The sequence below is a fragment of the Melanaphis sacchari genome, unplaced genomic scaffold (assembly GCF_002803265.2).
Source record: "Melanaphis sacchari strain LSU unplaced genomic scaffold, SCAv2.0 Contig64_pilon_pilon, whole genome shotgun sequence".
Taxonomy (NCBI): Eukaryota; Metazoa; Arthropoda; class Insecta; order Hemiptera; family Aphididae; genus Melanaphis; species Melanaphis sacchari.
Window position 1 is genome coordinate 2,187,147 of NW_020271462.1, and position 14,375 is coordinate 2,201,521.

Here is a 14,375-nt window from a genome sequence, read left to right on the forward strand (position 1 = left end):
TAAGACATTTATACATATTAATTTTTTTTTAAATGTAGTTGTACTAAAATGTTTATTTATTTAATATAATGAAGCATAAAAAGTTTGTATGTAATAATTAATAATTAATAAAAAATATTAATAATTATATTATTATTATTAATTATATGTATACTTATTATTAATTTGTTCAAGTAAATTATATGGTTACACAGTTTATATTTAATAATACTTGTACATTAACAACATATGTCATTATTATAAATTTTTTAGGTGATAAGTGGAATATCTTGAATAAACTTTGCAAGCGTACATTAAACTTTAAAAAAATATATTTCAAGTTGAAAACAATCGCAATAATTTTCACATGTATAATACAGTCTTCACTCACTAAGGTAATTATAACAAATCAAATATTTTGGTTTTTTTTATTAACAAAATTTTAAGTAATCTCAAATAAATAAAGATACCATTTATGATATAGTTGTTTATAAATAAATGTTGACAGAAAAATGAGTAATAGTTTTGTTTTAAATACATGCATTAAAAATATTGCAACTGCTTAAAATATAAAATATTACAGTTAGTTAAAATATTGATTTTTAAATCTGGTTATGTTTTATTTCTTGTCTCTAAAATATACTATCTTAAACAAAATGTTGCATGCTAAAATATTTTTGAACAATTTAAAATCTTAAAATCCTTTTTCTCATCCTTGAAATTAGATTTAATTTATGCATTAATATTTTAACTTATATAAATTACATTAATTTTCTGTTATTTTAATAATTCTTACAAGATCTATCAAAGAAGAGGGTATTTTTCGATACATTTTTTTTAAGTGCTATTACATGTATAATAATTAACTATATTAATAAATAATGATACAAAAATAAATGTTGATAAAAGTACATAAAATAAAAACCAACAAAAGTTATTAAAACAAGGGTATTAAGGAAAGGTCAGTATATAGTGAATAATATGGAAATTAATTATATTATTAGATAGTCTATGTACTGTGTGAAGCTTTTTTACGTCGTTTGTTTAATAATGGATTGTTAGAAGTATTTAATGATTTTATATTGACTTGATCGTAATCTACACGCATTGTAGCTAAAGACCGGGTCATTTCTTCTTGTACTTCAGGCCACACATCTTCAGACTCCTTTAACATTTTTCCAGTATACAGCGGTGTTTGGGGTACTTCAGTATATCTCTAAATTATTAAATAAATTAAATGTTTTGAATATTATCTTGAATTGAAAAATGTAGTACTCACTGCAATCCATTTATGTTGCACAACTTCATTAATAGTAAGACGAACTGAAGGATCAACAGATAACATACTTGAAATCAGAGTTTTAGCATCACTAGATACATTATTCCATTCAGGACTAGGAAAGTCAAATTGTCCGGTTTTAATTCGATTTTTCATGCCAGGCGAAATAGCTTGCCCGTGATTACTGAAAAAAGGAGGAAACCCACACAATCTAGAACAAAAATTATTTAAAAATTTAGATTAAAAGTTAGCAGGCAACAGTTTACAGCGTTATAAAACTAATATCTATACAGGGGTGTGTACCTAGAAATTTATCAAAGAGGGAGAATCCAAAAATAATATCAAGCAAGTACATGAAAATCAAAATAATTTAAAATAGATATTTAAACTGGAACTTTAATGAGAGAGTTGTACCCAAAAGTCATTGGATATTCCACCCCACCACTGTATTTATTTATTGAAATTTATAGACTATAGCTAAAAAGTTTTGATTTAAGTATAATAACTTATTACAAAAAGTATTAAGAACACAATTCATATATTGTAAGAAAATTTTAAATATATTTATTTTGATAACATTTTGAATTAAATAAGATTTAAAAAAAAATTATCTAAATATTTTTGGTTTACCTAAAATGTATTATAGTTGTAAGTTATAACCTTATAAGCTTCTTACAAAACATACAAAATATTATTATCAAATGTTTTTATAAAAAGCGATACCTTAATTATCATCTTAATTTTAACTATGTAATGTCAGTTGTAACAATGGCTTATATTTTTCTTAACTAATATATGAGACTGATATTAATAAAGTGATACTATTCTACTCGAAGAGTTATTTTAATTAACCTTAAATGCACTACTTCTTGAATGAATTATTTTTTATTAAAACTATATAGTTTTTTATATTATATAATTAAAAATACTTACAATATATACATAATAACACCTAATGACCATATATCACAACTTTTATCATATTTTTCTGGACCTAAGACTTCTGGTGCTAAAGCAAATACATAAGTTCATTAATATGATTATTTTTGCCTTAATAATTAATGGTGGTAACTAACCAACATAATATGGTGTATAGCATGGAGTTTTTAAAGGAGCTTTTTGTGATACTTCTTTGGCAAATCCAAAATCAGTAAGTTTTAAAATTCCATTAGCACCTATAAATAAAATAAAATCAAAAACTATTTAAAATAAGTTATTTGTTATTTGTGTAAAACAAAAATTCAAAAAAAAAAGAAAACAATTAGTTACGCAATATAAAATGTAATGTACAAATACTTCTTTAAGATATGATTTCTTGATTTAAAGTTTATTACCAGGTTTAGAATACAAAAGATTTTCAGGTTTTAAGTCACGATGAGCAATATTAAGGTCATGAAGATACTTGACTGCTGAACAAATAGCTGTCATAATATGTGCTGCTTCTATAAATAACAAAATTAACTTATTACTTAAATGTTAAATGAGTACATATTTATCTAATTAAAATAAGTTATTATATAATTAAATACTACAAATTTATCAAACTTACCTCTTTCTGTAAAAGCTCCTTCATTATGTTCTTGAATACGTTGAAATAATTCGCCACCTTCCATGCTAAAAAATTAATCGTTAATCATTAAATTATCACTTTATTATTCTAACATTAAAAATAAATGTTAATACATCTATATTGTGATTTTTAGAATGACATATTAAGCTTAATACATATTATACTACAGTGTCATTATAAACAATTTATACTGACTTTATCACATATTAAAATTATTAGACATAAGTAGATAACTAGAGATGGATCATAGAATATTAACAACTTTTTAATTTTATTGAAACTATGTAAACAAGAATACTAACTTAACTTTGTTTCATTATTGATTAATTTTAAATGTATAATCTTAATTTTGCAATTTTATGGCATTTTTCTGAAAAACATTGCTTTACAAGCACTAAATTCATTTTATACATCAAGGAATTATAAAATGTCACTTTAATTTTGCATTTTTAAGACTTTTTTTCTTTTTAGAGCATTTTTAACATTTTTGCTTTAAAGTCATTTTTACATGGTATGAATTTCAATAAAAATTTAGTTAAAATTCATTATAAAGAATAAAATTAAATATTATATATTTATCATACATGTTATACTTTTCTTTTTGTTATTATTTTGTTTTTGCCGATCAGATAAATGTGACGCCATACAAAATTATTGCTGACACGTATAGACACTTAGGCATATACATGCATACATTCAATGAGAATAATTAGATAAAGATAATATAAGCTATTTATCTAAATCTTTATTTTGTATGGCACCATTGATTTTAATCATTATTTCATGAGTTTAGTATTGCATGTAGTCTATCATTAACATTTTCGAGTGATTTTCATAGTTTTGTAACACATTTTTTCATATATAAAATAATTAAAAATAATTTAGGAGTATTTAAAAAAAAAAATTTATATGAGTATATTAAATCGTATTTTTTGGGCATTTTTCTTACTTTTTAGAGAATTTAAATCTATTTCCTAATTATGACCCTAATTTTTATTACCTACATAGAATTTTAACATTCTTCTAGATTTTTACAATTTCTCTAAAATGTATTGTTATTACAATTAATTTTATTATTTCATACAACTTTGACAATTATTGAATATTTTTAGATAATAGCTAATGTATATTTCAGTTGTAGATGTCTAATATATATTCAAAATCAGTAGCTTGACAACCATTGAATTATTTTTTTTAAAGAAAATATTATTAAACTTAAAAGATTAAAAAAGAATCAATAACATTGCTTTAAATAAAACATATTTTTAATTCTTATAAACATCAATACTGCTATAAAATAACTTGACTAATATTAAAAAAGATATTTAATTACTCATGATCTATAATATAAGATGCAGTAAAAAACCTATCTTTGAAACTTATAAATACCAAATCAAGTTGAATATCAAAATTTATGTTGTATATATAAATAATTAGTTATCTAGAACAGTGGTTTATAACTTGTCTGCGGCCCCCTGGGTATCTACAATACTCATGTGGGGGTGCGCACCAATTTAAATACTTAACACACGTCAATATATGATGTATTGTAAAAGAAAGATAGGTATTTAAAAAAAAATAAGTAAGGAAGTTAGATTTCTAAAAATTTTTAATCAGAAGTTCGTAAACTACAAGAGATTAAAAACTGCAGATCTAGAACAATCGTTTTTACAACTTATTGAATATTACAATTAAATAAAAGCAACAATTAATGATTAAATGTTTTATTTTATATTATCTGAAAATTAAACAAATATTTTATTTATATTGTATAACATATATTACATACTTACATAAAAAAGTATATTGTATTATATATATACATATATATATGTTATAACTTTTAGGTCATTATGTTAATAATTGATAATTTAAAATAATAGCTCAATAAATTTGATATCAACCATTTTAATAATCTGTTGATTATTCTATAAATAATTTTGGTATAATAATATCATTGTCTATTTACAATGCAATTAATGGTTATAATATATTCAGTACTCAAAAAAGTGTAGAATTTAACATAAAATGAACTATAAGTACAGTCTTAAAAGTAATGTTTTCAATTGATCAACACTCAAAACTATAGATGACGTATCTATTAAAACTTATTATATTTTTTGTAATAACACAAATAACATAAAAATTTTAAATAAAAATAAGAAGAAAAAATTGTGTTATTTTTTAAGTACATTATTGTAGTAAAATTCATTTTCACTATTTTTTAATATTTTAAATAACATTAAAATCTGGGCTTTACTGATGAACCAAATAAATATTAAAATAAACCTATACTTATTTACAAAACTATAACCAACTTGCATGTTATGGAGTACAGTCAAATATAGAAAAGTTGTTTTCAAATAATATTTAACTGTAAAGACTTCTTAAATGGAATAAAAATCAAAAAAACTTTGTAGTATTAGTAAAATTGTTTTGAGGCTTCAAATTATACATCTATCAACTTTTTGTTACATTATCAACATTTTATTTTGTTTATTAAGTAACTTAAAATGTTAACACCAAAAGTAAAGAAATAATAGTTGAAAATCTTAAATAATTTTTGATTTTTCAAAACCTAACCCTTCATTTAATTTTTATATGATAATAAATTTTTGAATAAAAACAAAATAGTTACAGTAACAGTTAATAAAATTCATGATAATTGCATAACAAGTATAACATTAACAATTTAAGTAATGCAGATTTTCAACCTATAAAAAGGTTTGCATGCATACAGTTTAGTTTTTGCATCAAAAAATGTAAATAAATAATAGTTTAACAAAATAAAAGAAATATTAAGATGATAAAGCGTTTAATATAATACTGATTGCAAATCATGGGATGTGAATGATTGAAATAATTATACTACATACTATAAGTCTTATTTTTTGAAAACTGCAATTAGGTAATTTAGTTATGTGACATTGTGAGTTTGTATACTATTCAATTGTATTTGAAATATTTATTTTAATTACAAATTAGATTTAAAAAAATGTATTTTATGATAATAATAAAGTATAACCTACCATTCCATGATAACCAACAAACATTTCTGTTCCATATAGTGATTTTCATATACATCAATTATATTGACTATATTTATGCAACCGCTAGCTCTCCAATGTAAATCGATTTCTCTCCTAGCTTTATGACAGTCCACAAGAACCTGTAAAAACCAAAATAAAGAAAAAAACAACAACATCAGACACTTTTGAAGTCATTATATTATGGTATGTTAGAATGTACATTAATCGAGTATTACCTTGAGCGCAAACTTTTGACCAGTTTCAACGGAAAAACACTGCACCACCTTGCCATTAATACCTAGTCCGAGTACATTATTGGATATTCTGTAATCATTCTCGATGGGTGTAGTCTTCGTTTTGTTGTTGAGAAAATAAAAATCGTTTCCTTCCATAACTCCTGTGTGTATTTATTGTGTTACTACAACGATTGATGATTCACACCAACTGCTATAAAACATCTCAAACGTGGTTCCTGGCCGATTTCGGAGGCCAAGGTCTCGGTCGCGGACTCTGGAAGTAAGCCGAAAATCAATGGGTAACAACTATAATAACCGATGTCGATAATAACAAACAATGGTAAAAATGTCACGTTCGTTCGATTTTATTTTGAACAAAAAATATCATGCGCTATTCCGGTAATGAAAGTACTAACTACTAGTCTGTCATCACCGACACCACGTACAGACAATATCTGTCATTTCTTCATAGTTCATAATGCCTCTTTAAACCCTGAATAATAATAATAATAATATGAGTAATGGGCTAATCGCTAATGATAACAACAATGATAAATTATTATTATTATTATTATTATCGCATACATTACATATTATTATTATTTATTACTGTACTATAATAACAATATATTATACAAAGTCACAATAAACACAATGCAAAGAATCAACTTGTGGAAGTCGGTAGTAAAGCTGGTAAAAACATTAATATTCTCTAAAAATAAAAAAATGATATTATGTCAATAAAGATGAAGGCTGAACGAATTATTATGTATATAAAATGTTATTAAATTATTTATTTTGTGAAGATGTTTATTTTAAACGGGTAAATGGAAATGAAACGAAATCAATTTATTAAAATTTAAAATATATTATTTTTTTTATTATTAATAATAATAAACATGGCGTTATTATGTAATATAGGTACTATATACCTACGAGTGCACGTTTGCATACGTCGTATATCATTCCAAACAGAATACTGAATAATTAATGTCAAACACTTAAACATGAAATCGATAAAAAGGTGATAATAAAGCAAAACTGTTGTACGAACTATGAAGTAAAAAGTATAATACAAAAATAGGTATATATTGATATATTATACATAAAAATATGTAATAGGTACAGAGTATATGCTATTTATGCGTACATCATACCTACAAGTTACAACATTCATGCAATATTTATTATCTACTAATTAATATTTACGGCTCTACATCGATTTAAATTCATCCAAAATATAATTTTAATGATTTTTATACGTATCTAGCTGATATTATAGAATTTACCTTCTATTAAATTCTTACAGCTATAAAAATTTATCATTTTATGAACTGTTAACTATAAAATAATTTACAAAATTTAAACTTAATATATCTAATTTTAGAAATCAAGCGTAAAAGAAAATATTTTATGGGTGATCTTGTATTAAATATCAAGCTTTTTTTTATCGAGCAAAATTGTTATCAACATTTAAAGAAATAAACTAAAAACCGAAAATGCCAAATATCTGTAAGTATTTTAAATAGAATCAACATATTTTGAAAATGTTATCATGTATAAAAAACTATTATAAAAACATAATATATGGTGAACATTTAAATTATAACAAAATATCAAAAATAATTTGAGGAGAATAGTTACATACTTTACATATAAATATTCAATGTCGTAAAAATTTGAATTTTAAACACATAAAAAATGTATAATTTCTGGTAAACTTTTTTTTAAATAGCGATATTAAAACTTATATTCAATTCTTAAATCTCAAATATAAAAAGAAACAAATTTATAAATTTATAACCACAAAAAAATTAAAAATGTTCAGTATTTTTAATTAATGAATAAACAATTTATGAACAACCTCGTATTAAATTTTTAAAGTTCTTAACCAAACAAAAACATTTAGAAAAAATTAAAAATTTCTTATGCTTATAAATAAATCAAAAATGATTAAAATATATTTTAAATATTATCATGCATTTAGAATAGTATACAAATATTAGGTGAAAGTTTTAAGTATTTTCAGTTATTTGTTTTTGAAATACATAAAAAAACTGGATTTTGTCCAAAATTAGTTCTGTATAAAAGTTTCCGTTTTTATTCTTGATTATTTTAAAAAATACTAGCATTTTTAATTTTTACCTCTTAAAAATTAAATTTCTATTATAACAAAATTATCATGACTTTAAGATTGATACTGCGCTAGGATATATGTATATTAAGATGACTTAAACAGTTTTTTATAACTATCACATAGGTAATCATGTGCCAATATCACGAATATTGAAATTATTGAATGTTTAAAGCAATAAAAAAAAATTCAAATTATATCAGTTATTTTTCATAATATAGTTTAAAAATATAATTCAAATAACTTATTAGTTGTTTTCGTAGCATTTTAAAAGTATTAAATATTTATAGATATAGTTTTTTTTAAAACAATAGAATTTCATAGTTATAAATCAAGAAACTTTGTTAATTATTTTAAAGTTGAAAATTTATAAATTTATTAATAATTTATAGATTATTACGTAATAAAGTTAATGTGTGTTAAAGAACATTCGATTTATTCATTCATATACAAGTAAAATGACTTCAATTTTTTTATATTTATGATAAGAATGATTTTAATCTAATCTTATATATCTAACTAAGTATTTATTTATAAACTTTTTATTAACTTAATATTTATTTAATTTTTTTAATAGTATATATTTTAGATTCTGAACGGAGTGATAAATGTATTGATTTTACAATGATGTGTGTTTTTTTTTTTGTGTCTGTATACAGCATAAGTAGTCGAAATAATGCTTCAATTTTAAACTTCGGGGGTGGTTTCCGATGGCAAAGTTAATATCCTTGGTACATTATAGAGGTAAAAAGTAAACGTTTTCCAACAGTTTTCAAAAAAATCGAGAAAAACAAAAAAAAAAAATGACGGAAAAACGGGAATTTTTACGTAAAATCAGTTTTTGACCAAATCGATTTTTTTATATAGTTGTAATTCAAAAACTAATCACTGTAAATACTTGACATTTTCACCAAATGTTTATGTTAGTGTTATCTATATACAGTTAAATTTTTTTTTTTTGAAAGACTTTTTTTGAGTTATTTATAAACCACTGAAATTTTTATTCGAATTTTTTTTTGAAATGTCAATAAAAAAATGTTGGATGACCAAAAAATTTTGAAAATTTAATACAAGGTTCCTTATGAATTGTTCTTATTGTAACTAAAAAAAATTAAAAATCGTTAGTTACAATTTTTTTTTATAAACGTTTATAGTTCAAATATTTATGAAATCTATCGAAAACGCGAAAATTTGTAAGTAATTTTAAAGTTGAAAAATCATAAAATTTTTTGTGTTTATAACTAAGGATTAAAAATACTGCACTATGTTTTCCTTAAGTTTTCCTTCAAGTAGCTATAGTAAAAACTCGAAGCATCATTATAGAAAAAATTTTAAGTGCGTTTGAATTTTAAATTTTTACGGAATAGCGTAACAGTAACAATTTATCCTCAAACGATTTTAAATATTTGTTAATATTCAAAAAGTATAAGTTGTAGATACTTGAAATTTTTACCAGTTATTTAGATTGGTATTTTCATTACATGATTTAATTTTCAAAATATTTTGACTTTTTTTGAGCTATTTATAGACAACTGAAATTTTCAATTTTTCTGAAATTTTTTTTTTGAAGTGCCGATAAAATATTTTTGGCCCAATCAACATACTAGAAAATTTAAAACAAAATTCCTCATACGTTATTCTTATAGCAATCAAAAAATTTTAAGAATACATAGGTACAATTTTTTTTTATTAGCATTTGAAGTTCAAATATTGACAAAAATTCGTCAAAACCATGAATATTTGCAAACTATTTTGTAGGTATAATTCATAAAAATTAATTACTAATTGATTAACCATGACTTTTGCAAATGCGTCCTAATTGAAAAATAAAATATTTGTTTCAAAATAGAATGTATGACAATATTTAAATATAATATATCCTAGACTGACAAATCATCTCCGTTCAGATTCGTTTTTCGTATACAATGATACCTATCATTGCATTCAAATTTAACCTATCCTAGTCCGAGGTTCACTCCACCTCCTAATGTACAGCAGAGCGGTACCCACTTGCCCGATTTATTTTATTCATGTTATAATATACCTACAATTTATATTTTTAGTACCTATCCAAAATTCAATTTCATATAGAATGTCAAGTATATCAAATAATAAATAAATACATTCAATACATAGAACCTAACTTTATTTAATTATTCTCATATGAGCCTTTAATTTTAAAAACAACTATACCAGTTTTATTAATAATAAACAGATAAAAGCTGAAATATTATTTAATATAACATCACTGCCACATCCAATAAAAGAATACGTATAGGGTTTCCTCTGAATCACTACAGGATTCAAACTGATTAACAAATTTATTATGTATAGATACAATAAATTATTAAAAAATATAGGTCAATTTTTGTGGATAATTGTGTTTCTTGATAATGAATTTTTACTAAACATGAAAATTCCTAAAATATAGTGTATTGCAATAATAAAGCACAATGTAGTGTCAGATGAGAGAAATAAAGTTAAAATGTTGCAATAATATTAACCTAATTATTTGAATAAAATAATAATTGAACATTGAACATAAAATATTTATTGATTTGTCGACTCAAAAACGCACTCCGTATAATTTTAAAATGGTTGTTTATTTTTTTTTTTTAAATCCAGTTATAGCAATTTATTATGAGGAGCCCTAAATTAAATTTTCTAGTATCAAGTATGGTTTATGATGTTTACAGTTTTTAGTAGATACAGCAAACAGAAACTCGTTAATATTTTTCAATTTTACATTTTTATATTACTTTAACTTATTCTAAAAAAATTTATTTCAGTTTCGATTTTATTAATTAAATTAATACAAGATTGAACAGAATTAAAATCAATGTCAAATCTAGTTATTTAAACACATTTATATAATTATACATCTAAATTATACACATAGAAAATAAAAAATAAATGTTAATACTGTTAATATAGAACACTTATTTATTATTTAGCCATTTATAGATAATTTTAAATATTTTTAGGCGAGTCATAATTTTAATATAGCATATTTAAACGTTTCTCTGATAAGACATCATTAATGCTTTGATTTAGAAAGTAAAAAAATTTAAATATAGTTAAAATTTACTTGAGTATAGTGGCGCAATTTGTATTGAAAAATTATAATAATATAGTGTATTCGTTATTGGATTTGCATTGACTATTTATTAAAAAGCGTAAAAAGCGTAAAACTTTACAATTTGCAGTATTTTTGAAATCATAAATTGCTTTTATCTTAGGTAATTATGTAAAATACGACCAATTTCAAAATATTTTTTTTTGTAAATCATGTTAAAACAAAAGCTATTGTAATATAATAATTAATATTACAGTAAACTAAAACATTAAGGAAATAATATTTTTTCTGAATTTTTAATTAGTAATTTTACTGGCTTTTACTAAAATGAATACTATATTATTAGTATTACCTATTAAGTACCCACCCTAATTAATACCTATTTTATAATATAAAACATAAGTGTAATTTATAAATTAATACAAATTATTTTAAATATAGCTAATATAAGTATCTAGTAAAGACATTAAATTACTATTTGGAACCTGGATAATACCAAGAAATAATCTATTTAAATATAATTAATGAAATAACAAATTAATAAAAACGTAACGTAAACTTATATAGTTAAATCTGACAACCTTAATAAAGTTCTTTTTCGTCTGTTATATTTAATGTAATATTTTATATTGTTTTTAAATTTCAAAAGTTTTGTCTTCGTGCCTTTACGCTAACTACTAGGTATATTATAGCTAAATCCTGATAAATGCTGTAAATACTGCAGTCTTGTAAAAAGATACTATTAAAAGGTATTTAGAATAGGTGTATCTATTAATATCAACGCAAGAAAAAACATATAGGATTAGGTATAATAAATAGTTTAAACTGCTCATTATCAACTATGCAAGTACCTATTTAAAATATAATTCATTAAAAAATTCGTTATTCAAATATTAAATTGTAATTGTATGTATTTAAATAATCTAAGGAATGTGTTTGTTCTGTAAAAAGAAATAATTGGAATACATAGATGATAATATCTTTATCAGTGATATAGTTTTTGTTAAAGGAGCTTGTCTGGGATTCTTTTATATTTGTGACAGAATTTAGGTAATCAGCAATAAATATTCATTAAATACTATTAATAATTCAAATATAATTCAATATACTCATTTTTAAAGTATTATTTACAAATAATACATATTTAAAGTTCAAGGTTCAAGTATAATTTTTTTACAAATACGTAGGGTTATATAAATATTTTTATTTTAAAAATAAACTACCTAGTAATTATTCACACATTATAATATACAATATATTTTTAAATTATTATACCTACTTAAATATGTATATATATTGATAGGTACTTGAATATAACTATAATTGTTTTTAAATGTCACTGAATCGAATTAACAGCATGAATCCATCTCTTTCATACTTATGTAAATTATTACCTAACGTATTGTTAAATGTTGAAATTAATGTTAACAAATAGGTACTTAGGAAAATATATGAAAATAATACATTTAATTTGTTCATAAATATAATAGGCAACTACTCACAAGTAACAATGTTATAATAGTACAAAATATGAATTATTTAAGTAATAAGTACCTATACTTATAAGTAATAACTAATAAGTATATTTATTTAAGTATATATTATGTATGTTATTATTTTATATATGTAGTAAATTAATAATAAGAATGATAAGATGATAATTTAAGAAATGTTTTTATCAAAGAAAACCAAGGGAATTTAGAACACTTTTTAATATTCATATCTTAAAATAATAAAAATAATGTAAAAATTGTATTATCTAATGTATTACAGGTTCATATTATGTACATAAAACAAGATTTTGAGAAATTTATATTTTTTAATATTCATATTGACCTTTATTTGTGATATATTAATATTATATAATATGTAAAATGTAATATTTTTTTTTTGTTATTTAATTAAAAGCAATGTATATCTGGCCATTTTTGTTCTAGGCCATATTTTTTTGGACCCTTATTTCCTTAGCTATTTTTACCGCGTTTATTAAAATACTGCAGTATTTTAGATCACCAGCTCATATACACCTATACATATATATTATATATTATAGAATACAATGCAATGAAAAACAATCAATTACCTACCGAAAAATATGAAAATTTAATATTTTGAACATTTAACATCATTGCTAAAAACAAAGTTTATTAAATTAGATAGCTTAATTCTGCAAATCGCAAAGTATTATGGAAATTAATAATGTTCAGAAGTAGGTAGGAATTAGGTAAATAATTTTGTTAATATATAGATCTATACATAATAACATGTTTATGTGTATAATATACGAGTTTTATAAGTATAACGCTCAAACGATAACTTTTGTTATCTGGATTCCAGCTTATTTTAGTAAATTAGTGTTATCTAGCAAAAATATTTTTGTACATATATTTTATACATATATAATTTATTACTTTATTAATGTTTTTTTACGAAACGTATTTGAAATGTATTTAGGCTATCATTAAGGTACATTATAAAATGTGTTTTCCGCTGAATCTTTCTTCCTTGTATAGGTAATAATATAGCTGAGCTATAGAAGTATAAAATTTAACCTATAGGTTATAGAGCATATATATAATATATAGTAATAAATAATAATTTATTTAAAATAATGTTTTGAGTTTTCGTGGTTTTGACACGATTCTTTGTCTACGTTATTTAATTGAACAATTGAACTTATATTGTTAAGAAAAATGAAAAATTTATCGTAAAATCATTTTTAATGTAGACGATCTTTACGTTACAATATTCTAGTTGTACATTATTCTAAATAATTTTAAATGCGTAGGTACCTAGCTAATCTTTTATATTTTCTATAATCTGATATTTATTTTGCATTTGAATACATATTCGAAATAAAAACTTTTTAAAAATATTTATTTTTGTAGAATTAGATATAGTAATATTTAGCTAGGTACCTAATTATTGTTATCTTGAAACAATAGAACATAGCCATATAAGTACACGACATTCGTTAAAATTCTTTTAAAATATTTTTATTACCTATATTTGTTATGTTATAGGTACCTTGACTACTTGATGATTTCAAATTATTTTGAAAAATATTATTTG

General features: G+C 22.1%; 1 protein-coding gene across 3 annotated transcripts; it reads right to left on the reverse strand.

Annotated features, from left to right (window-relative positions):
- Positions 1-767: 767 nt before the first annotated feature.
- On the reverse strand, positions 768-6,613 carry LOC112600427 (MAP kinase-activated protein kinase 2). 3 transcript variants are annotated; one of them, XM_025347638.1, is made up of 9 exons: positions 6,430-6,613; positions 6,094-6,367; positions 5,858-5,997; positions 2,808-2,872; positions 2,593-2,700; positions 2,335-2,433; positions 2,192-2,267; positions 1,259-1,469; positions 989-1,195 (listed from the first exon to the last, which is right to left on the reverse strand). In XM_025347638.1, the coding sequence occupies exons 2-9, from the start codon at positions 6,247-6,249 to the stop codon at positions 989-991; spliced, it is 1,062 nt and encodes a 353-aa protein (XP_025203423.1). In that variant the 5' UTR covers positions 6,250-6,367; positions 6,430-6,613. The 3 variants fall into 3 exon arrangements, with proteins under 3 accessions (XP_025203424.1, XP_025203423.1, XP_025203426.1); XM_025347641.1 differs by having other exon boundaries at positions 6,510-6,604; XM_025347639.1 differs by having other exon boundaries at positions 768-1,195; positions 6,094-6,613.
- Positions 6,614-14,375: the final 7,762 nt, after the last annotated feature.